The sequence below is a fragment of the Mirounga leonina genome, unplaced genomic scaffold (assembly GCF_011800145.1).
Source record: "Mirounga leonina isolate KUSES-001 unplaced genomic scaffold, KU_Mleo_1.0 Mir_101609, whole genome shotgun sequence".
Lineage (NCBI taxonomy): Eukaryota > Metazoa > Chordata > Mammalia > Carnivora > Phocidae > Mirounga > Mirounga leonina.
Window position 1 is genome coordinate 5881651 of NW_023270164.1, and position 22350 is coordinate 5904000.

The 22350-nt window shown below is 38.8% G+C and overlaps 1 protein-coding gene across 2 annotated transcripts in view; it reads right to left on the reverse strand.

Annotated features, from left to right (window-relative positions):
- The window catches only part of MED14 (mediator complex subunit 14), a 73329-nt gene that overhangs the window by 32361 nt on the left and 18618 nt on the right, over nucleotides 1-22350 (reverse strand). For both annotated transcript variants that reach the window (XM_035003179.1, XM_035003188.1), the window contains exons 11-15: nucleotides 11112-11237; nucleotides 8908-8986; nucleotides 4718-4877; nucleotides 780-974; nucleotides 277-411 (exon numbers count right to left, since the gene is read on the reverse strand). In XM_035003179.1, coding sequence (XP_034859070.1) covers nucleotides 277-411; nucleotides 780-974; nucleotides 4718-4877; nucleotides 8908-8986; nucleotides 11112-11237 — 695 coding nt within the window. The remainder of the gene's footprint in view (nucleotides 1-276; nucleotides 412-779; nucleotides 975-4717; nucleotides 4878-8907; nucleotides 8987-11111; nucleotides 11238-22350) is intronic.

Here is a 22350-nt window from a genome sequence, read left to right on the forward strand (position 1 = left end):
AAGGCATTTTAAAAATTACTTTTTTTTTTTTAAGATTTTTTTTTTTTTATTTATTTATTTGAGACAGAGAGAATGAGAGAGAGAGAGCACATGAGAGGGGGGAGGGTCAGAGGCAGAAGCAGGCTCCCTGCCGAGCAAGGAGCCTGATGCGGGACTCGATCCAGGGACTCCAGGATCATGACCTGAGCCTAAGGCAGTCGCTTAACCAACTGAGCCACCCAGGCGCCCCGAAAATTACTTTTATATAGAGTACTCAAAACTGTTTCAAAAAATTACCTCCAACCGAAGTCCTACGAATGGCATATTTGTATCACACATAGCAACAAAGTGAGCTAGAACTTTATTGAAGGCACACATTTCTCCTGATCGTTTTGTTTTCTTGGGTTCTACTGGACATGGATCATCAGACAACTAGAATTGGGGTAAAAAAAGTACAGGTGATGCAATTAGTTAAGGCAGTTAAACTACTATAGCTCAAGGTTAACAAAAACAAATGTTATGCATTCAACAAGTATTTATTGAGCAAATATTTCAACCTCAATACTGGAAATTTACGTAAATATTGTGTATTTAGCAAACTCTCTTGTGGAAATGGTGTATAATTAATTATTAATTAAGAGAGGCATTTTCAAGAAAATGTAGAAAACTGTTACTTAAACCTGATTGTCCCCCAGTCTCTTACAAACCAGAACTCATTCTTTCCCATGTTAAAAATGGTTAAAGAACACAAGAGAGTTAACACACACCAATCCTGTGCTCACTTCTATATGTGATCCTACCTTGCGCTTGGGACTGGTCCTAGGCTGTTTGCCAGGTTTGGTGCGAAAAACCAAGTCCTGGATGTTTTCCTTGAACTGCTGCAGCAGGAGAGCCACGAGAGGGGTGTCCTCACGTTCTGCAGCGTTCACAGACATGAAGTAGTACTTGTACGACAGCTGCGTGGGTTTATTGGGAACCTCCAACATCTCCACAACCTAAGAAGGCCCAAGTCAGAAATGAGACTCAGAGAAATAATTAATGAGTGTTGCATATTTTCCACCTTATAGCAAGTAGGGCTCAGAAATGTAAATCTAATGTAGATGGTCTTTCTTCTTTAAATGAGGACAAATCAATCATGATTCTCAACAAAAAAAGCATTCCTGTTAAATATATCCTTTGTTCTCTAAAAAATAGATCAGACTAATGAATAAAAGCAAAAACCACCATAAACTACAGAAAATGGGACATTTAGACTATTATAGCATTAAGTGTTCTGGATATTCATATCTTAGCTTAAAACACTGTATGCTTAAGTAAAGCAGAACTGCTAGATTTTCTAGAATGGTATCTACCTATTTCAAATTGCCTTGTTTCCCTTAACCATTAAAACATCCTAAGGGTGCCTGGCTGGCTCAGTTGGTGGTGCATGCAACTCGATCTTGTGGTTGTTGAGTTCAAGTCCCACACTGGGTATAGAGATTACTCAAAAATAAAATCTTAAAAAAAAATAAAACCTCCTAAGAATTCCACTGTTAGAGCCGAGAAAAATGACAAATAACTCTCACAATTGGAAGCATATAAAAATAAACCCTGATAGGGGCGCCTGGGTGGCTCAGTTGGTTAAGCGACTGCCTTCGGCTCAGGTCATGATCCTGGAGTCCCGGGATCGAGTCCCGCATCGGGCTCCCTGCTCGGCAGGGAGTCTGCTTCTCCCTCTGACCCTCCTCCCTCTCATGCTCTCTGTCTCTCATTCTCTCTGTCTCAAATAAATAAATAAAATCTTTAAAAAAATAAAAAAATAAATAAACCCTGATAGATATGGTCATCGTGAGGATGACACCACCACCACCAACAGCCAACACTGATATAGAGTACTAGATGCCACATACTATCCCAAGTATCTGACAGATGTTAACGCATTCAGACCTCCTAATAACTCTGTAAAGAAAGGATTACTGCCTTCATTTTTCTGATGAAGAAACTGAGGCACAAAATACTTAGGTTACTTGCCCAAGGTCTCAAGAGCTGAGAAGCGATGGACTCATGCTTTGATTCCGGTTTGGCTCCAGAGACCTTGCTTTTACCCACTATACCAGTTTACTGTTTTCAAGTTCTACCTAAAATTTAAGAAAAGTCCCCTAAATACTTTAAGGGGAGAAATAAATGCCATTGGACCATTGCTCTGACCAACATATGCTTTCCTGTCTCTCTTCCTGCCTCCTTTCTCTCCCTTATCCCACCCCCTCCCCACACACTCTCTTCAGGAAACTCTTAGGCTAACACCTAGTATCACACTGATGCACGAGGAAATGGAAGAATTAAAAGGAAAATGGATGCTTCACCAGAGAAAATACAGAGATGACAAAAAAAAAAATACATGAAAAGATATTCAATATCATCAGTCATTAGGGCAGCATAAATTAAGACTACAAAAAAATACCATTATACATCTATCAGAATGGCTAAAATTTACTTATTTTTAAAAGATTTTTATTTTTTATTTTTCAAGTAATCTCTACACCCAATGTGGGGCTCGAACTTACAACCCCGAGATCAAGAGTCCCAGCCAGGTACCCCCAGAATGGCTAAACTTTAAAAATTATAATACCAATGGGGCGCCTGGGTGGCTCAGTCATTAAGCGTCTGCCTTCGGCTCAGGTCATGATCCCAGGGTCCTGGGATCGAGCCCCGCATCGGGCTCCCTGCTCCACGGGAGGCCTGCTTCTCCCTCTTCCACTCCCCCTGCTTGTGTTCCCTCTCTCGCTAGCGCTCTCTGTCAAATAAATAAATAAAATCTTTAAAAAAAAAAAAAATTATAATACCAAGTGCTGACAAAAATGCAGAACATCTAGCACTCTCTTGTATTGCCATCAGTAATGCAAAATGGCCCAGCCACTTTGGAAAACAGTTTGGCAAAAGCTAAACATACACTGACATTATAACCTAACCCAACAATCCTACTCCTGGTTACTTATCCCAAAGAAGTGAAAGCCTAAGTTCACTAAAAAACAAAAACAAAAAAACCTATATGCAAATGCTTACAGCAGCTTTATTCATAATTGCACCAAATTGGAAATAACCCAGATGTCCTTCCACCAGAGACTGGTTAAACAAACCATAGTACATCCATACCATGACTACTACTCCAATTACAAGAATGAACTATAATACACATCACAATATGGATGAAAATCAAAGGCATTATGCTGAGTGAAAGAAACTAGACTGATGGGAAAACCTATATAGACATAAAACAGGTCAGTGGTTACCAACTGAGAGTGGGGGGAGGGTCCAATTATAGAGGAGCAGCATGAGAGCATTTTGGGGGTGATGGATCTGTTCTGTGTTCTGCTGAGAGGCGGATTACAATAGTGTATGCATTTATTACAACTCAGACACAGTCTAAACTTTTCCCATATGTAAATTGTATCTTAATAAAGCTGACAAAAGTAAAATGGCAGACATTTAAAGGCAGCAATCCTTTCCTCTGTTCTTAATGTCCCCAGTTTTTCCCACTTCTATGAATGTGTCACCCCTAAGTGAGAAATAAGAAGGATGAAGAGTAACATAGATTCAGTTTTGATCTAAGCCACGTGAAACAAATTATTGCTTTATAATAAACCATTAGTCGTTGAAACTAACGTCTGGTTTCTGTTGATACTAAATAAGGTCAGAAATAATAAAACCATTTTGTCTGTGGCTGAGTATAAGGATCTTTGTGTGTTCAATAGGTTTGATTATTATACATGTATTCTGAGTATCATTCTATATGTAGACTAGGCAGCTCACCAAGGACGGAGACAACAATCCTTTGTCATGTACCAAATCTAGTTCAACAGCTGGGGTTTTAAAATTCAGGAAAAAAGTGAAGTTCACATCAATGACAAACCTATTGCTCTATACAAATAACGCTAACCTCAGATATGTCAGGCTAGACAGGGTACATTTTTTTTTAAGATAGTATCTTTTAAAAATACAACTCAAAATCTTAAAAAAATTCACTCCTATTACCTTCAACCAACAAGCTTGAATTAAGTTTTTCAAATATCTCAAGATTCTTAGCCAAAAATATCTATGTGGTATATACAGAAATTTCTACAAGCAGGGAAATATATTTAGGGTGAATTCATATTTCAAATTCTTACAACTTTTAACCAATTCAAAGATCTCAAAGAAACTAACTACAAAACACCAAGAAATCTAGAGTGAAAAAAGAATAAGAAAGGATCTTACTGTGCACTGAAAGGTACATGCAATCAATAAAAATGCAATTAATAAAAATCTATATATATGCCTTCAATCAGTTAAGGATGAGAATATAAAGCTACTTCAGCCAGCTGTATTTAAAAGGATGCATTATGCAAGTTAACATTTGATTAAAAGCAAGCAAGTTTATCTGATACCAAAACATCTCCACACACCTTCACAGTAGTTGCTTTCAATGTTTTCCCTCCCATAGAGAGGAGATGCTTCATCCCGAAGAGAAACTAGGCCTCACTACAGGAAAGATCTGAGGGTGAGGGATGGAGACATACCTTATATTCCCCAACCCTGCCTGATCATTGTATCATTTCATAGACATGATTTTCCTCTCTCCCCCATCCCTACCTCCTAGGTTGAGAATCACTAAAGTCAAATATCCAATAAAATGTTTGCAATTAAATTAAGCAATAAATCATGTGAAATACTAATAGAATTACTGAACTTGATCATCCAAATCCCCCCTTTGCATACTTACAATGTAATACTGAGGAAGACGGGTAAGTTTAATGAACAGCTTATTCTTAGAAAGCTTTCCAATAGGATGGGTTGAGTAATTGGACAGCTGCAATGTTTCACTGCTTATTGTAGGCAGATGTTTTATAGATTGCTTGCAACGCTGCTGTCCAAGCCAAAACCTTAATTGAAAGGAGATAATTCACATCACAAAATCATAAGTTCTTCTGATTAACTGTGTGCAACTAATTTGTAAACTGATTACTGAAGATTCACCACTAAAAAATAACAATCTGAAGTTTAACTGAACTAGTAAAAAGACACATAACCATAATGATGAATCATTTCTCCAAGTTTTGCATTGGTCTGTTAGTTCTAGTTCTACTTTAAAGAGCTGAAACTACAATGTGAATGATTTTATTTAGTCATAAGGTAGAATTAACTAGTATTAAAGCTGGGACACTGTAGCAGTGTATTAAAGAAAATGACGGATTTCCTATGGTTTATTAAGACAGCAATAACTGGGCGCCTGGGTGGCTCAGTTGGTTGAGCGACTGCCTTCGGCTCAGGTCATGATCCTGGAGTCCCTGGATCGAGTCCCGCATCAGGCTCCCTGCTCGGCGGGGAGTCTGCTTCTCTCTCTGACCCTCCCCCCTCTCATGCTCTCTGTCTCTCACTCTCTCTCTCTCAAATAAGTTTAAAAAAAAATTAAAAAAAAAAAAAAAAGACAGCAATAACTAACCTCAACATCTTTTATAAAATGCCTGAAATGTTTATAAAAGAAAATAAAACAATAAACAGGTATAAATGTACCTAATTTTTCTAGTATCACTAGAGATATATAGTCCCAGTTTTTATACTGTGTATGTGTAAAGTGATGGTTATATCTAGCAGGTGCCAATAAGTATTAATTACCTTTTTTCCCTCCTCTCTCTCGGTTAAGCCACCAGATTTTAGTTTGATGCTTTTTATAGTATTCCTCTCACTTCTTTTATTTGATTAGCTATCATTGAGGCTAGACACTGTGTATATGTGTGTAAAATATATGGAAAAAGTACTGTACTAGTCACATGCAGCAAAACCATGTCATAAAATGACTGGTCCATAAACTCTCACTGGTTCACAGTGAAATAACTACAGAGTATAAGAATACAAATTTAGAAACTTTCCACAGCGACGTAACAATTACAACATCTAAGCTCACGATCAGCAGGCTGGCCTGGCTCAACAGGGCACAGACCAGCTCAGGCGCTGCTGCAATTTATGTAGTGAGCTGCATGTGGTACAAACTCTGTACTAGTCACGTGCAGTAAAACCAGGTCATAACATACAACACTTTAAGGGTAGTTTGTCAACTATTACCCAAAAATGTATAAAGTCTAGAAAGCAGTTTTTTTTTTTTTCACTGAAAACAACTTAAATTTATCTGCAACTTCACAGGATCAACTGCTAGAACTGGCTATAAATGAAGAAATGAAGATAAATTTTGAAGATGCAACAATACTTGCTATGTTTTAGATAAAAGTTAAAAATGAATGTTCTGAACTTGCCAAAACTGCTTTCAAATCTCTACTTCCATTCCCATCAACATGTGAGACTTTGTGAGACTGGGATCTCCATTATGTATGTTTTTGAAGAAAAATAGAAACAGTTAAGATATACGTTATTTCCTGTGATTAGCATCATCATCAACCCAATCTAGACTAGTTCCAACAAGCAAGAAACAAGCCCATTTGTCACATTAAAAATTCTAAATACAAGATAGTATCAATACAATATAAATTCTAAATATATACAAATGTGTATTTATATAAATTTTAAATACAAGATACTCTCTTCAATGTGCACACAGAATTGTCATTTTACTCTTTTTGTTTTGATTTCATGGAAAAATCTGAACGTAAGAGTGAATTTTCTGTATTAACTGTCTATGTACACTTCCAATGAAAAATGTGTATAGATTTTTTTTATTTTTATACTGTTCTATGTTTACTGAGATGTAATTTTCTGTTGGTTCTTACAATTAAAAACTGGGGCTTTTATTTTACACGTTTTTTCATTTCTTTTTTTAGAATTTGTTTTCGTTGCACGTTATAAGAAATCACATGAACAGATGCTCAACATCTTCAGTCATTAGAAAAATATAAATGAAAACAACAATGCAATACCTCATTACACTCACTAGGATGGTTATAGTAAAAAACAGTAACAAGTGTTGGCAAGAATGCAGGGAAACGGAAACCCTCAAATACTGCTGATGCGATTTTAAAAAGGCACAGCTACTCTGGAAACTAGTTTGGCAGTTTCTTTAAAAAGTTAAACATAAATTTACTGTGACTCAGCAATTCCATTCCTAGTGGAATGAAAATGCATGTCTACACATAGACTTACACGTGAATATTTAGAACAGCATTATTCATAATAGCCAAAAAGCGAAACAACCCAGGGGCGCCTGGGCGGCTCAATCGGTTTAAGTGGCCGACTCTTGATTTAGGCTCAGATCATGATCTCAGGATCATGAGATCGAGCCCCACATCAGGCTCCTGCTCAGCGGGGAGTCTGCTTGAAATTCTCTCTCCCTCTGCCCCTCCCCCTGCTTGTGTGCGCCCTTCTCTCTAAAATAAATAAATAAATCTAAAAAAAAAAAAAAAAAAGGTGAAACAACCCAAGTATCCGTCAATTTATGAATGGATCAACAAAATGTGGTACAAAGCCATATAGTGGAATATTATCCAGCCATAAAAAGGAATTAAGCTTTGATACCTGCTACAAAATGGATGAACCTCAAAACAGTAAGCTAAGTGAAAAGAAGCAAGTCACAAATGACCACATACTTTATGATCCTACTTATATGAAATGTCCAAAAAAAAAATCTGTAAGAACAGAAAGTAGATTCATAGTTGCCTGGGGCTCAGGCTGGGAATGGGGGTTAACTGTAAATGAACACCTTTTTGAGGTGATGAGAATGTTCCAAATGTCTTAAAACTGGATTGTGATTATGGATGCAAAACTCAGTAAATTTACAAGTCCTTAAAATAGGTGAATTCTCTGGTACAGAAATACTTCAATAAAGTCATTTCAAAAACATTAATGTCCCATGATAGATTAGCAATCAACTGGTCATTCACCAAAGATCATTTGAGAAGCACTATTGTAAGTGATAACCAGGGGACCTTTCTCAGAAATTATGTGTTTAAGTACAGAGACACATTTGATAAGTTTAAGGCTTTGGGGACTTAGCTTTCTGGTTTTATGTTATATTTCTGCTAGCTGGACTGCCAGATAATCTTGAGTCATGCAAGATGTGAGTTATTAAGCATTTAAGTATTTAAACCTTATTCGTTTAGCCAAATGCACAAAAATATGCTAAATCACTAAAAATTTTGGAATGTGTTACCCAAAATAATGATTATCATTTTTCATATACAATTACACTAAGCAGCTGTTCAAAAGGAGGCTCATAAAACACTATCTACTGGCATTAAAAATCTTATCTTGTTAATGAAAACATTACCTGATTATAGTGAAGTCTTCAAATATTTATACAACTCAAACTGGCAGCGAGAAGGGGTAAGGCTAGATCACAAAATCAACAGAGCTCTCTGAACAGTCTAGCCCCCTCCCCCCTTCTCCATTTGCCAGTTTGGGTTTTGATCTCTGAAATTTATTTTTATCCCTTGGAATTCTGTTTTATTAATTTTAAAAAAGAGTTTGTTAGAGTTGCCATAATGGACTCTTTAGTTCCATTTCCAGTGTTCTTTAGTTTAACAGTATGAAGCACTCAAAGGATTTTGAGACAGTATTGAATGACAGTGTTAGAGAAGCAGAAACAACTATTCTGGAAGTGTCAGCTGGTAGATTCATACCATGAAGATTATCCGGGGTAATAAGACTCTACTGCAGAGAACACTAGATTCAATAAAATTCACTGTGATTTATACAGTGCTTTTACAGGAGGAAATGTGGCAAGGAATGAAAAGTAGAGTGCCATGACCTTCAAACCTGTATTTGCTCTGAAAGGGAACTGGGTACAAAACACTGCCATCTCGGCCCTATTCCAAGAGAATTTCGATTCCAAGTACCAAAAGGTGCTCAAGTTTCATGTCATAAACATTAAGGACAGTGACTGATCAAGAGTAATGATGGAGAAGAAAATATATCATACCAAAGTAACTTTCCATTTTTAGTCTTGAGCTAAATAAATAAGCTTACTTCAGTTGTTGAATCCAAGGGATAATTCGTTTCATATCATCGTTCACAGACTTCTCCATGTCATCCAGCGTGGCCTGGTCTATAGAATATAGCACTTCATTAATTCACTGCTTACATGAGGCATAAAATATTTAGGTAGCCCAAAACTTACACGAAAATTATTGTTTTAGGCAGAAAGTAATATTATTTTTGAGTCAGAGAAAAACCAAACTAAACGTATCGTCAGGCATCAATTAACCCAATTTGTTTACCCTCTTTAACATTTAAAGAGAGTTACAGGACAACTAATTAATAGCAAATGTACACTAGCAGGATGAACAAGTAACAAATACAGGAATTAATTCTTTGCCTACATTTTAATTCCCAAAACTCTTGGTGTAGTTAATTTTTTTCACTTACATGTATTTCAAATTCCTAGTATCACTAAACTTAGAACCTTAGAAGTGCAAAAACTATAAAACTCCATTAAAATGTTTATTTATTGGGGCGCCTGAGTGGCTCTGTCGTTAAACGTCTGCCTTCGGCTCAGGTCGTGATCCCAGGGTCCTGGGATGGAGCCCCACATCGGGCTTCCTGCTCAGCAGGAAGCCTGCTTCTCCCTCTCACACTCCCCTTGCTTGAGTTCCCTCTCCTGCTGTTTCTCTCTCTCTGTCAAATAAATAAATAAAATCTTTAAAAAATAAAACGTTTATTTATTAAACACAAATAATTTCTGGCATAAGCAAGAGCTGTTGGCTTAAGTTCAGCTTGCTAAATGTCACTTAGAATTTTCAATGACACCAAAAAATGTTATAATAGCATGTTGCACAAAAAGCAAAATATAAAATGATTTCAACTAAAGAAAAAAGTATGGAGAAAATCAGAATACCATTGCTATGGAAATTCGTATGTTGAAGCCCTAAACTCCTATGTGATGGTATTCAGAGGTGGGGCCTTTGGGAGATAATTAGGTTTAGAGGAGGTCATGAGGGTATAGGACTGAGGTCATGATGTGATTGGTGTCTTAAAAGAAGAGACACTGGAGAGCTTGCCTTTCTGCCACGTGATGACAGAGAGAAGGCCTACATCTCCAAGCCAGGAACAAAGCCCTCACCAGAACCCAACCATGCTGGCAACCTGATCTTAGACTTCCAAACTCCAAAACTGTGACAAAATGAAATTCTACTGTTTCGGCAAACCTCTCTGTGGTTCTTTGTTATGGTAGCCTGAACTGAGCCAAGCATATATCCTCTAAAACAAGAATGACTGCCAACAGGTAACTATTTTTTGTTTCTCTCATTTTACACGTTCATCTTCCTTCTTTACGAGTATGTATTATGTAAAAAGTCAAGAAAACAGTTAAATAAAAAAATTTTTTGAAGAACAATTGCCTTGTGCTTTGGAACCATAGTTAAAAGGTAATTCCTAAGTGTGCCACTTATCATTTAGCCAACATAAATGCAACGTGATTCAAAGTAACGAGACCAGCGTTCTATGAACAATTCATAGACAAATTTATCTTTATACAGTATAACCAGAAAACCTTTTATTTTCATTGATCTAGCTTAATATTAATTTCAAGCGGTAAATGTGCTAATATGTGCAAGAACACTGTTCCATTAGCAATACAAAAACACTAAGTGCCAAGTGGTTCATCATTTCAGACCACCAACTTGGTAACAGATCATGTTAGAAATCCAATGTTAATGTCTACTGTGTTTAGGCTAGGAACAACAACAACAAAAAAACCCAAAAACCCTCTTCTCCAGGATTCTGTATCCTAAGTTAACATTTAGATGTTTACACTGTCATAAATTTGTTCTTCAGCCATGAGTGACATCAGAATCCTCTGTAGTTGTTTCCATGTCACCCAACTATGAGTGGTAATATCGCTAATCTAAAAAACATCAGCCATCAACGTTATTACTTTTACAAAAAGAGAAACAACATGAATGCACTTCATGTTGGGAGGTTTAATTTTTGATACAAGAAAATCCAAAGGAGACTTAAAATTGGCCTCAAGGAATAGACATCAGCCAGTGCTCGCTTCGGCAGCACATATACTAAAATTGGAATAGACATCAGCCAGAGTTATCCCTTCCACATAGACTTTCTGTACTGCTAAACCACCCCCTCCAATACCAGAGGTAATGGCAGAAAAATTTTAGTTTGCTTTTGTGAAAGCATTCTTCTTTACGCTGAGTGACTATCATTGAGTCACGTACCAAGTCCATAAAGCATCAACTGAAACATTCCAGAATGCAAGTCTACAAAAATGTGCAGACACTCTGAGTTACCGCAGGGCTCCAGGATGGGAACAACAAGAGCTGGAAGTGCAGTCTCTATGGAAGCTGAAAGGTTAAGAAGGAAAAAATTATATTTCTATCTGAATATTTTATAGAAAAAAAAATATTTCTCAGTGAGTAGAAACAAATGAACTATCAAACAATCCTCAATGTTAAAGGAAAAACAGGATTTTGCAAAATTGGAATAGGACTATTATGTCAATTAGTAGCTCAAAAGGAAGAATGTATTCCCCCGAGGTGACTTGGAACAAACAGACCCCTCTCGAAATACTACAGCAAAAAAAAATCCCCAGATTCCTTAAAAAAGGTTAAAAGAGCTAGTGAAAACATGAACTTCATCAGTGAGCTGAGTTCTAGTTTTACTTCCATTCAGTAATTACTAAGTAGTTAGTTTTTAAGGATTTTCTTTTTGATACGTGGGAAGAAAATTGGTAAATAGAATAAATTTCATCTAGGCCTCAATATTTTCAATGCTGTTCTTCAAAAACAGAGGTTTTCTGGCAATTAGGGCCTGTGTGTTAAAAAAAAACAAAAACAAAAACCTGAAAACCATTACACATTATTGCTATATAAGAAAAAATTTTTTCCGGTTATTTATGCAACCTCATTTTCAAGTCACAGATGAAATAAGAACACAAGCAACTGTTAAACACCAATTCCCAAAGTTGCCAATGTACTTGTTCTAGAGCTTCATAGTATTTCCACCAGGCCCAATTAACTCTTCCCTTAATCCCACAAACTGGCGTAACAAAACCCAGTAAAGGAGCAAAGCACAGCCCCTGCCTCTCAGATTGAGGAGTTATAAAAGGAATATACTCTTCTAGTTACCACGCTCCTCTAACGCTACAGCACAGAAGAAAAGGCAGGCAGTGAGCAGAGTGGTAATGTAGGCCTAGCCTTTCACCAGGTGACTTGTCTGTGCTACTCTGTTAAACAAGAACAATAACATCTTCCTGTCTATGCCATGGGTCCTTAGGAGGAAGAAATGACAAGTTTGTGAAGGTGCTTTAAAAAGCAAAGTGCTGGGCGCCTGGGTGGCTCAGTTGGTTAAGCGACTGCCTTAGGCTCAGGTCATGATCCTGGAGTCCCTGGATCGAGTCCCACATCGGGCTCCCTGCTCGGCAGGGAGTCTGCTTCTCCCTCTGACCCTCCCCCCTCTCATGTGCTCTCTCTCATTCTCTCAAATAAATAAATAAAATCTTTAAAAAAAAAAAAAAGCAAAGTGCTCAACAACGTACATTATCTATAATCCTCTATGAATCAAAGAAACAAACCAAAACCTCTTATTAGGAATTTGCACAATAATTAAAATGGGTGAAGTTACCGTTGGTGCGATCCATACAAAGAAATTATCAAACAAGTTAATAAAGCCAAAAAATGGCAGGAGACATATTTAATCAGATGAAAACAAATTTCTTTCAAGTAGATCTACCACGTATTTGTAAAGAAATGTTTAACAACACAGAGCCAGCAGAACTATCACCTAAAACACAAAAGAACAAAAAGGTATAGAAATTTCTTTTACAGTATTTTATAATTCAGAGCAGTGTGAGAAATTAGTTCAGATTATGTTTTGCTGAATTTACTGTTAATATAATAAACAGTGCTTATAGAGTTGAAGCAAGATTGCCGATTTTTAACACATATCTGTACTGTTATAAGTCCTAATGGATTAGAAATGTATTCTTTAAAGCAAAACCATTTTTATTTTTGTTTTTTTCTTTTAAATTCAATTAATTAACATAGAGTGTATTCTTAGTTTCAGAGGCAGAGTTCAGTGATTCATCAGTCTTATATAATACCCGGTGCTCATCATATCACGTGCCCTCCTTAATGTCCCCCAACCCCCCCCCCCAGCAACCCTCAGTTTGTTTCCTATGATTAACAGTCTCTTACAGTTTGTCTCCCTCTCTGATTTTGTCGTTTTATTTTTCCCTCCCTTCCCCTCTGATCCTGTTTTGTTTCTTAAATTCCACATGAGTGAGATCATATGATCATTGTCTTTCTCTAGCAAAAACATTTTTAAAGTGGAGAAATGATGTAAAGCTCATTCTGACAATTGGGGTAACAATTATAATTTCAATCTAATTATCAAAATTGAGTACTCCTGAAAAGACAGGGCAGAGAATATAGAAAGCACAGTCCAAAAGATAAAAAATACTTTGATGTGTATCCCTCCTAACTGCCAATGTCCATATTTTTCTTTACGGAAAATAAAATCCATAAGGTCCTAAGCATTTAAAGGCAACTGGTTTGAAGGTATCCAAACAAGGCGAAACTTACCAATAAAATATAGAAGAATTAAAGGCTGTGCAAGCCTACAGGATGGTACACTACTACTTCCTGCAGCAGGAATGTATGTATCAATCTCTTTTGTTTCTCCCTGTCTATGTATTGAGGACCAGATGAGGAACGGACCGATACACAGTAATATAAAGTGTGAAGATGAAAGAGAGGCAACTAAGCCCGCTTCTGAACTGCCCCCGAGACCCTGATTCTGGCGCTGCCACATCTCAACAGGAGGGAGCCTACCCTGGCTTTCAAGAGACAGGAATGCTGCAAACGGGGCTACCTGACACGTGACCTTACGTGCGCCCTGCACTGCCTTTTTTGACCTTCTCTCCAAAGTTCTGCCTACTCTGCTTCGAGACATTCCCACCCCCATGAAACCACACACTGCCATCTAGACTGTCCAAAACCTGCTGTCTGTCCATTCCCCCAGCCCTCCCTTGAAATGCTCCCTTGTCCAAGCTACTCATTTCTTGGGCTTATGACAGTGAGGAGTGGGAAGAAAAGCCAGGTGATTAAGGGTGATTGCACTAAAGGATTCCAAGAACAGTCCTTGGTCCCAGTAAAGGATGTGACTAAAGCATGTTTTCCCATCACAAAAGGGATCAAGTAAGACAGCATGAAGAATACAAATGCACGAACACGAGTTTAAAAACAAGTTAAAGCATATGTTGTAAAATGGTGGGTCCGCAGGCCCTTTCCTATAGCAGTCCTCGTTTCCAGAACCGTTCTGATCAACGCAGGTCTGAGGGGCCCAACCCCACACGCAAGCACCTACCTACCTCTCCTTCCTCCGAAACACAGTACAGTCTCCAAAGCACCTCTCTCTCACACCAGGACTCCACAGACATGCAGAACATGAAAACCACTGCTGGAGCATACTCCCACTAAAGGCAGAGATCTAGGAAGAGCCTGGACTAACATCCTTGAGTTACAGAAGAGAATGGGGCCCAAAGAGTGTTACTTGTTCAAAAGCACACAGCTCTACTCAGCGCTACTCAACCTTCTGGCTGCCCAACCAGTGAGATCTCTACAAAATGGCGCTGAAGAAAAATCTTTGCAACTTATATTAACAAGACAAAACTATTCTTATGTAAATACTTGGTTAGTCTATTTTTCAAAGTAATTTAAATATCCCCTGGGCAATCGCAGTTTTTTTACTTACTACTACTAATAAACCTTGTTTGTGGAGGATACTAAAATAAACCAGAGCCTATCAAAAGAACACAAACTCTGATTTTCCGCAATCCCAACAAATTTTAGAATTTTACTATTTTGAAAAGTTAGAAGTTAAAAAAAATTAAGATTGCAAAAATCCTTAAGTCTTCTTTACAAGGGTGCCAAGACAATTAAATGGGAAAATTGTTTTTTTTTTTCAGCAAATGTTACTGGAACAATTGCATATCCCCAAACAAAAGAAAACAGCTGGACCCCCTACTTCACACCACATACAAAGATTAACTCAGAAAGTAACCTAATATAAGAGCTAAAACTATGAAACTAAAGACAGATGAAAAGATGTTCAAGAATCATTAGACTAATGCAAATCAAAATCACAGCAGATACATCAGTTCACACCCACCAGGACAGCTAGAAACCAAAAGACAGTAACTGGTATTGGTAAGTATGCAAAGAAACTGGAAACCTCACAACACTGCTGGTGATGAGATTATAAGGTGGTATTAAACATGTAAAAAGGTAAAACACAGTTACCAAAAGACCCAGCCCTTCCACTACTAGGTACATGGCCAAGAGAAATGAAAACAGGTCCACACCAACACCTGTACAAGAATGTTCAAAGCAGTGTTATTCATCATAGGAAAAAAGAGTGGAAGTGATGTGGAAAATAAAGGCAGAAGGAAATGTAGATAAAATTAAATGTCCTTATAACATGCAGCCCATTGACAAATACTTGAGGCAGGCAGAGTATAATGCTCCTCCAGGAAGCTCCCAACTGTCTTAATGTTAATGCCTTGCTAGAGGGAAAAACAACCTTGGTTTGACAATAGCAAGGCCTCAGGTTTCCCCAGAATTCTTTTAGCATATGAAAATCCTTTTGAAACTTCCCTTATCTTTACTTCCCCTCACCCCAAAGTATATCATCTGTTGCTTCTCACAATCCCAGGGCAGCCTCTCCTTCTGCCCACGGGTCCTATCCCCGTGCTTTAATAAAACCACCATTTTGCACCGAAGATGTCTGAAGAACTCTTTCTTGGCCATTGGCTCTGGACCCCACCAAACACACCAACATCCAAAAACTATGCCATTTGGTGCCCAACGTGGGGTTCAAAAGTCTTGGCATCTGGACTCCGAGCTTCGGTGCACACTTGGGGAGTACTTTGCTCTCCCTTTACTCTCATTTCAGTGGCTCTTCAAGGAGTACAGTCTTATTGGAACCCTTTCATGTCGACTGCCCAAGCTCCAATCCTCTAGCCCATGGCTACTCTACAGGGAGGAGAAAGCCTGCCTTTTGGCTGGAAGTTAGTACAATGGCCGGAATGGTAACGAGACCCAGAAACTTGATGCCCTCTCTTTATTCCTGTCCTCATAAAAAGTTGTCTTTCTTGGACACAGGACAGCCACCTAAGTGACTAGCATGGCTACCAATCTTAAGACTCCCACGTGAGGTTTCCTCCTTACTCGTTGAATGTGATCCCTTTCCACATCCCTGGTCTTGCCATTTCTGGCCTCAAGACCTCCACTGGGATCCGGCTGAAACCAGTACTCAATTGAATTAAAACCCAACCTGGGACCGGTTTCCTAGGGAAGTTGGCTGTAAAGACTACATGTGTTGGAATGTCGCTTAAATCATCATGGATTTCTATCTTTACTGTTTTCTGTCAATGTCCTCTAACTACTTAAGTTACAAAATTGGGTACTTACCTCTTGTAACACTTTTCTAGTATTTTCCATGGGTTAAAAAGGGCGGGTTCTTTGTGGCCTTCATGGCGAGGCAAGCCTAGGTGCGGTGTGACCTTCATGGTGGGGCCTTCAGGGCAAGCCAAGGCGCAGTGTGACCTTTGTGCCAAGCCAAGCCAAGGCACGGTGTGGCCTTCAGGGCAAGGTAAGCCAAGGCGCAGTGTGGCCTTCACAGTGGGTCCTTCAGCAAGGCTAACCAAGGCATGATAGGGCCTTCAAAATAAGGTAAACTGGGTCCATATGCTGGCACCCATTGTAGTCTAGAATGCAATGGGGAAGCGGGGGGGAAGGAAGGCAGGCCTCCCTCCTACAGGGCCTTTAGGGCAGACAGTGATCATAGCAATTTTGTTCGAGAGGTCCTGTGTTGCTTTGACATCAGGAACCTCTGACGTATCCTGCGCGTGGGACCCCACCTGGGAGTCGGGGGTATGGGGGTTTTTTGGTAATGGACCATTTCTCTTCAGTCCCCAAGGACTCTCCCTTGGAATGCCTTTTAATCCACTGGAAACCATTCGGATTACAAAATTTAAGAAAGGTACTGCATGGCCTCAGTAGGATCTATCAGTTAGCTCTCTTCTGCAAGGAACAGCAAATAGATGGAGGTACCCTAAACCCATCCAGGCCTTCAGGGCTCTAAATCAGGACCCAAACCTAAGGGTCTCTTGCAGAATGTGTTTGGTCGTAATCAGACCAGTAAACTCCCTCCTGATATATGAATGATAATTATCTACATAGGCCTCTTCCCAATAAACCCAGGTTACTGGAGGAAACACAGGCCATTCCCAGCAAAGGGACTCTCTCACTATTCCTCCTAATAGACCCAGGCTACTCTAGCACTACATGAGGGCTTCTCCCTCATTTCCCAGGTTAATGGATATAATTGGAACCAATTTGCTCTGGTTAGTCTACCTTGGGATGGGGACTTTAAGGAACATTCCCAAGGAGCTGCTAAGACTACCTTTGTTTCAGGGAAATTCCCTGTCTTCTCCGGCCTACCATGGGTTGCCTATTTCCTTTTGCTGGTGGGAAAACAGCATCTGCTCCTCTGTTGGAGCTGATGAGCTCTAGAGTTGGGAACCCTTTTTTCTGCCTTTTGGCAGCCCCTTGCCTCTTCTGCCTCCCTCTCCTCCTGTTTCTGCATCACCTTGAGTGCGGCCTGCATAACTGGCTTTTAGACCATCCTTCGTGCCTCCTCCTCCTTCCCTCACTATCAAGGAGTGAAGAAGAGCATCCCCTGGACTTAACACCACCCACTTAAGATTTCCCCACCAGTGTCCCAAACCTAAGGGCCTCTTGCAGAATGTGTTTGGTCGTAATCAGACAAGTAAACTCCCTCCTGATATATTGACAATGGAGAACAAACTGACTTTTGAAAAGAGAATCCAGGTGGAATATAATTCAGTTATTTAAACTAACTTAAGTTTGTTGGTTTAAGGTAGACCTGTCTTTAAAGTTATCAGCATTAAAGGTGAAACTTTTATTCTATCAAGATTTACTGAAGGTCAAATAAGCTCGTGTTATCTCTGTTACAATTTGTTAGCAAAAAGATGACTTAAAATGATGGTTAATTGTCTCAAGCTTTCATGGGTAATTGTTAAGATAGCTTTCCAAGTCTTTGATAACCTGAAACTTCAAAGTTTTGCTTAGATAAGTGGGACTGAATTCATTAGCCATCTAGATCTTTTCCAAATAGGATAAAGTGCTAAAGCACTGATTACTGGATGTCAGTTTGTGCTTTTGACTTCTTATTGCAGAGAAACTAAGGATATTTGGGTCTGTCAGTAAACATGCTCTGTGCTTAACTGATTCATAAATTTGCTGTCTAAAGAGTTTTGGTATACCAGTTCACAATTTGTTACTACTTAGCTTTCACTGGAGACTAAGGTTTCTAAGAGTTAAAATTTTGCTAAATATAATTAAGACTGATGGAAATAAGGGAAGCAACTCTGAATGAAAAAGTTGTAGGTCTGTTGTAGGAAAATCTCTGGAAAGGAATTTTACATGTGGTCAAGACAGACTAAGATTAAAATGAAGGGATTTTTTTAAAAAATTTTATTTATTTATTTGAGAGAGAGAGAGAGCCAGCGCAAGCAGGGGGGAGGGGCAGAGGAAAAAGAGAGAGACGCAGACTCCCCACTGGGCAGGAGCCCTGATACTGGGCTCATCCCAGGACACTGAGATTATGACCTGAGCCAAAGGCAGACACTTAACCAACTGAGCCACCCAGGCACCCCTAAAATGAAGGGATTTTAAAAGTACATGGGCATAAGATTGAAACTTGCTTTTCTCTCTGTTAAAAAGACAAAGTTTTCTTGAATTAATTGGTGTGCTGTTGATAAGAAAATGTAAACAAAGGTTTTATTCTCTTTTGCCTGCCCAGAAAACCTGTTTCTATGTGTTGTCTTTATCAGGTCTTTGATCACTTAGTTAAAACTTCTCAATCTTAAAGGAGTTAAGTTTTGCCAACTCCATTCAACTCCAAAATGGAAGCAAAATTGAGCCACCCTGGCACCCCACTTTGAGTTTTTTTTTTTAACAAACTTCCCAAGATTTAAATTGGAAATAAAGTCTCTTTCACTCATTAGGCCTTCTTATTAGTATGTTATTCTGGAAGCACGTTAAACAAATAATAAGCTTTAGGTTACATTTGGGTAAATGCTATAACCATTCTAGAGACGATATGCAGTTCTAAAGTTTTAATATGTTCTGGTATGAGGCCATTACTTAATATTCTGATTACTGAACAGAAATAACCAAATTTCCTTGCCAGCTATGGTTGTAACCTCTTATCAGATCTTTAACCATGTCCACTTTTGAGTCTTTTTTCATTTATAGTTATTGTTCTTATTCTCTTGCAAAACGTATTTCATCTTCAAGGAGAATCATAAAAAGGGCTTTTGATAAATACAGGTTTTTTATATCTTTAAGATCATAAAATTGAAATGGTTAAGAATTTCCAGAACTAACTAAACTGAGGATGATTATAGTTTGACTCTTGTTTAAAGCTTTGCAGGTTCTTTAATATTTGTACTTCCAGACTAAGGAAACTTTCTCTTAAGATATCTATGATACAGAAAAATAAGATAAATATTCCTCTGAACAAACGGAAGCCTTTTACTTATCTGAACCCTCTGAAATTCAAAAGGTCTCCGAAAAGTATTCTCTCTTCCATGGCAATTACAGTCACTTGCCTAAGTTCAGTAAGAATGTGTTCTCCTTGTAACAGGACACCACTGGAAACAGTGGTTATTTTACCAAGGCTTTGACTGGGATGTCATATTTGAGAGAGACTGGCATCGACTCAGATATGACCAGACAGCTTTAAGAAACTAAGATTGACTTTATGAATCATGGAGCCAATAGAGCCCCTTGGAACTGCTGGCCTGATAGCTTGCTTACAGAGTTCCCAGCAGCCTTACCAGGTGAGTAAAGAGTATCACGTCCTGGCAGGTGCAGGAACCTCTGGATACTTTGAGGATCTCAAAAAGAGGAATTTGCCCAAATCTACAGGTATTGCAGGCATGTCTGGCAAGCACTTGGCTTGGCTTCTGGCCTCGGGAGTCTACTAAAAGTTAAACGTAGAGATTCCTTTTAAAAAGTTCCAGCAAAGCAAACTGTAAAAGATCTCTATGATCACTCACTATTCTTGTTGAGCTTATGTAAATCATTAGGCCAAGTCTGTTAAAACTGGACTTGTTTTACAAACAAAATAGTCCTGATATGGCTATCTCTGATTAAAAATGAAAATATTTCAATAACACATTTTTGTAGATGCTAGATTTTAAGCATTGAGACTCAAGAAAATTGGATTACTCTTTTACCAGCAGGGCTTCTCCGAATGAGGATTGCCCCAAAACAACCAATAGGGTTAAGTCCTTTTGAGTTACTATATGAAAAACCTTTTCTCACTGTAAACCTATCAATAGATGGAGACTATAATGCTTTGTTACATTATTCTCTTGAGGCTGGGTTATATTCATAAACCTCTAAATGAATATGCAAACCATGTCCTCCCTAAACCTCACCTGACAGTCACTAGCAACCTACCCCATATAAACCCTGGAGGCAGGGTTTATTTAAAGGACTGGAAGTCTAATACAGCTGGGGATTTAACTCCAAAATGGAAGGGCCCCTACCGGGTCATATTATGCACTCCCACTGCAGTAAAATTAGAGGGGCACTCTTCATGGACTCACATATCTAGAATAAAACCTGTATTTCCTTCACAGGAAACCAATGAGCAAACTCTAGCATGCCTTTTTATTCCTGTGAACCTGTGAAAACCTCAAATTTCTTTTCAAATGACAATAAAGGACTGGAGGAAAATTTTAGTTAACTATCAGAGGTCCTTTTACTCGGAGTTCTCATTCTCATTATAATATTAACCTTCTTTTGTTGTCTCTTTCGGTGTCTTCCTGCCTGGTGCCAAGACTCCTTCACTACCGTAACTTCTAGCTGACAGGATGATCCTTTCTACTCAAGGAGGTTCATATATGTTGTCTACCTTGGACTGGCTGCCTTGGCCTTTGTAACTCCGATATATATATTCCCCAACTGACCAATGTTGACCCACAAGTAGGGACATCTCTACACCCCTATTAGCAGAAGGAAGTTAAGGAAGATGAGACCTTCCACCCTCAGCAACCTTAAAGATGTAAGGGTCAAACTGTTCAGGGGGGAATGATGTGAGAAACAAAGGCAGAAGGAAATGTAGATAAAATCAGCTGTCCTTATAACCTGCAGCCCACTGACAAATACTTGAGGCAGGCAGAGTAAAAGATCCCAACTGTCTTAATGTTAATGCCTTGCTAGAGGGAAAAACAACCTTGGTTTGACAATAGCAAGGCCTCAGGTTTCCCCAGTCTTCTTTTAGCATATGAAAATCCTTTTGAAACTTCCCTTATCTTTACTTCCCCCCACCCCAAAGTATATCATCAGTTGCTTCTCACAATCCCAGGGCAGCAGCTCCTTCTGCCCATGGGTCCCGTCCCCGTGCTTTAATAAAACCACCATTTTGCACCAAAGACGTCTCAAGAATTCCTTCTTGGCCACTGGCTCTGGACCCCACCAAACACACCAATATCCAGAAACTACATCAGATGCAACCCCATCAATGATGAATGGAGAAGCAAAATGTGGTGTATCTGTACAATGGATTATTGGACAATAAAAATGAAGTACTGAAGCATGCTTTAACATGCACAAACCTTAAAAACGTTATGCTAACAACAATATCCAGAAGACCACACATTATATGATTTCATTTATCTGAAATGTCCAGGACAGGCAATTCTAAAGAGACAAAGTAGATTAGTGGTTGCCAGGGGCTGAAGGGAGGGATGAATGGGGGAGTGACTGCTAATGGATACAGAGTTTCTTTGGGGGATGATTAAAATGTTCTAAAATTAGATTGTGGAGCTAGTTGTACAACTCTTCAGTATATTAAAAACCACCGAATGAGTGCACCGTATGTGAATTTTATCTCAAAACTATTACAAAAAGGAAGAAAACGGGGGGAGGGGGGGTTACGTGTGCTTTCTAACCCCAATGAAAGTTTTGTATACTTTCCAATCAGAAATTTTAGGTCTGTATTGAACATCCTTGCTTGAGGGATTAAAATGGAGGTGGGTGGGGGATGAGGACTTACACTGCATCTTATAATTAAATTAAAATTATCAAAACCCGATAAATCTGTTAAGCCCCGATGGGGCTAGTGGGCATGTCCCCGCAAACAAGATTTAAGGCCAACACTTGCAGTTTTGTTAAGTTAAGCTGCCCTTCCCCCCTCAGTCTTCAGTTTGTTTTCAGACCCTCTTGTACACCTCTTTTCTTTCACTTTCTTCGAATGACTGTTGTATTCTAAATACAAATGTATCTTCCTGACTGTCTTTCCTTCAGGCAGTATTTTTACCTAATTCGTCAAAGTGGTACCGAAGAAGCTGCTTTTTAA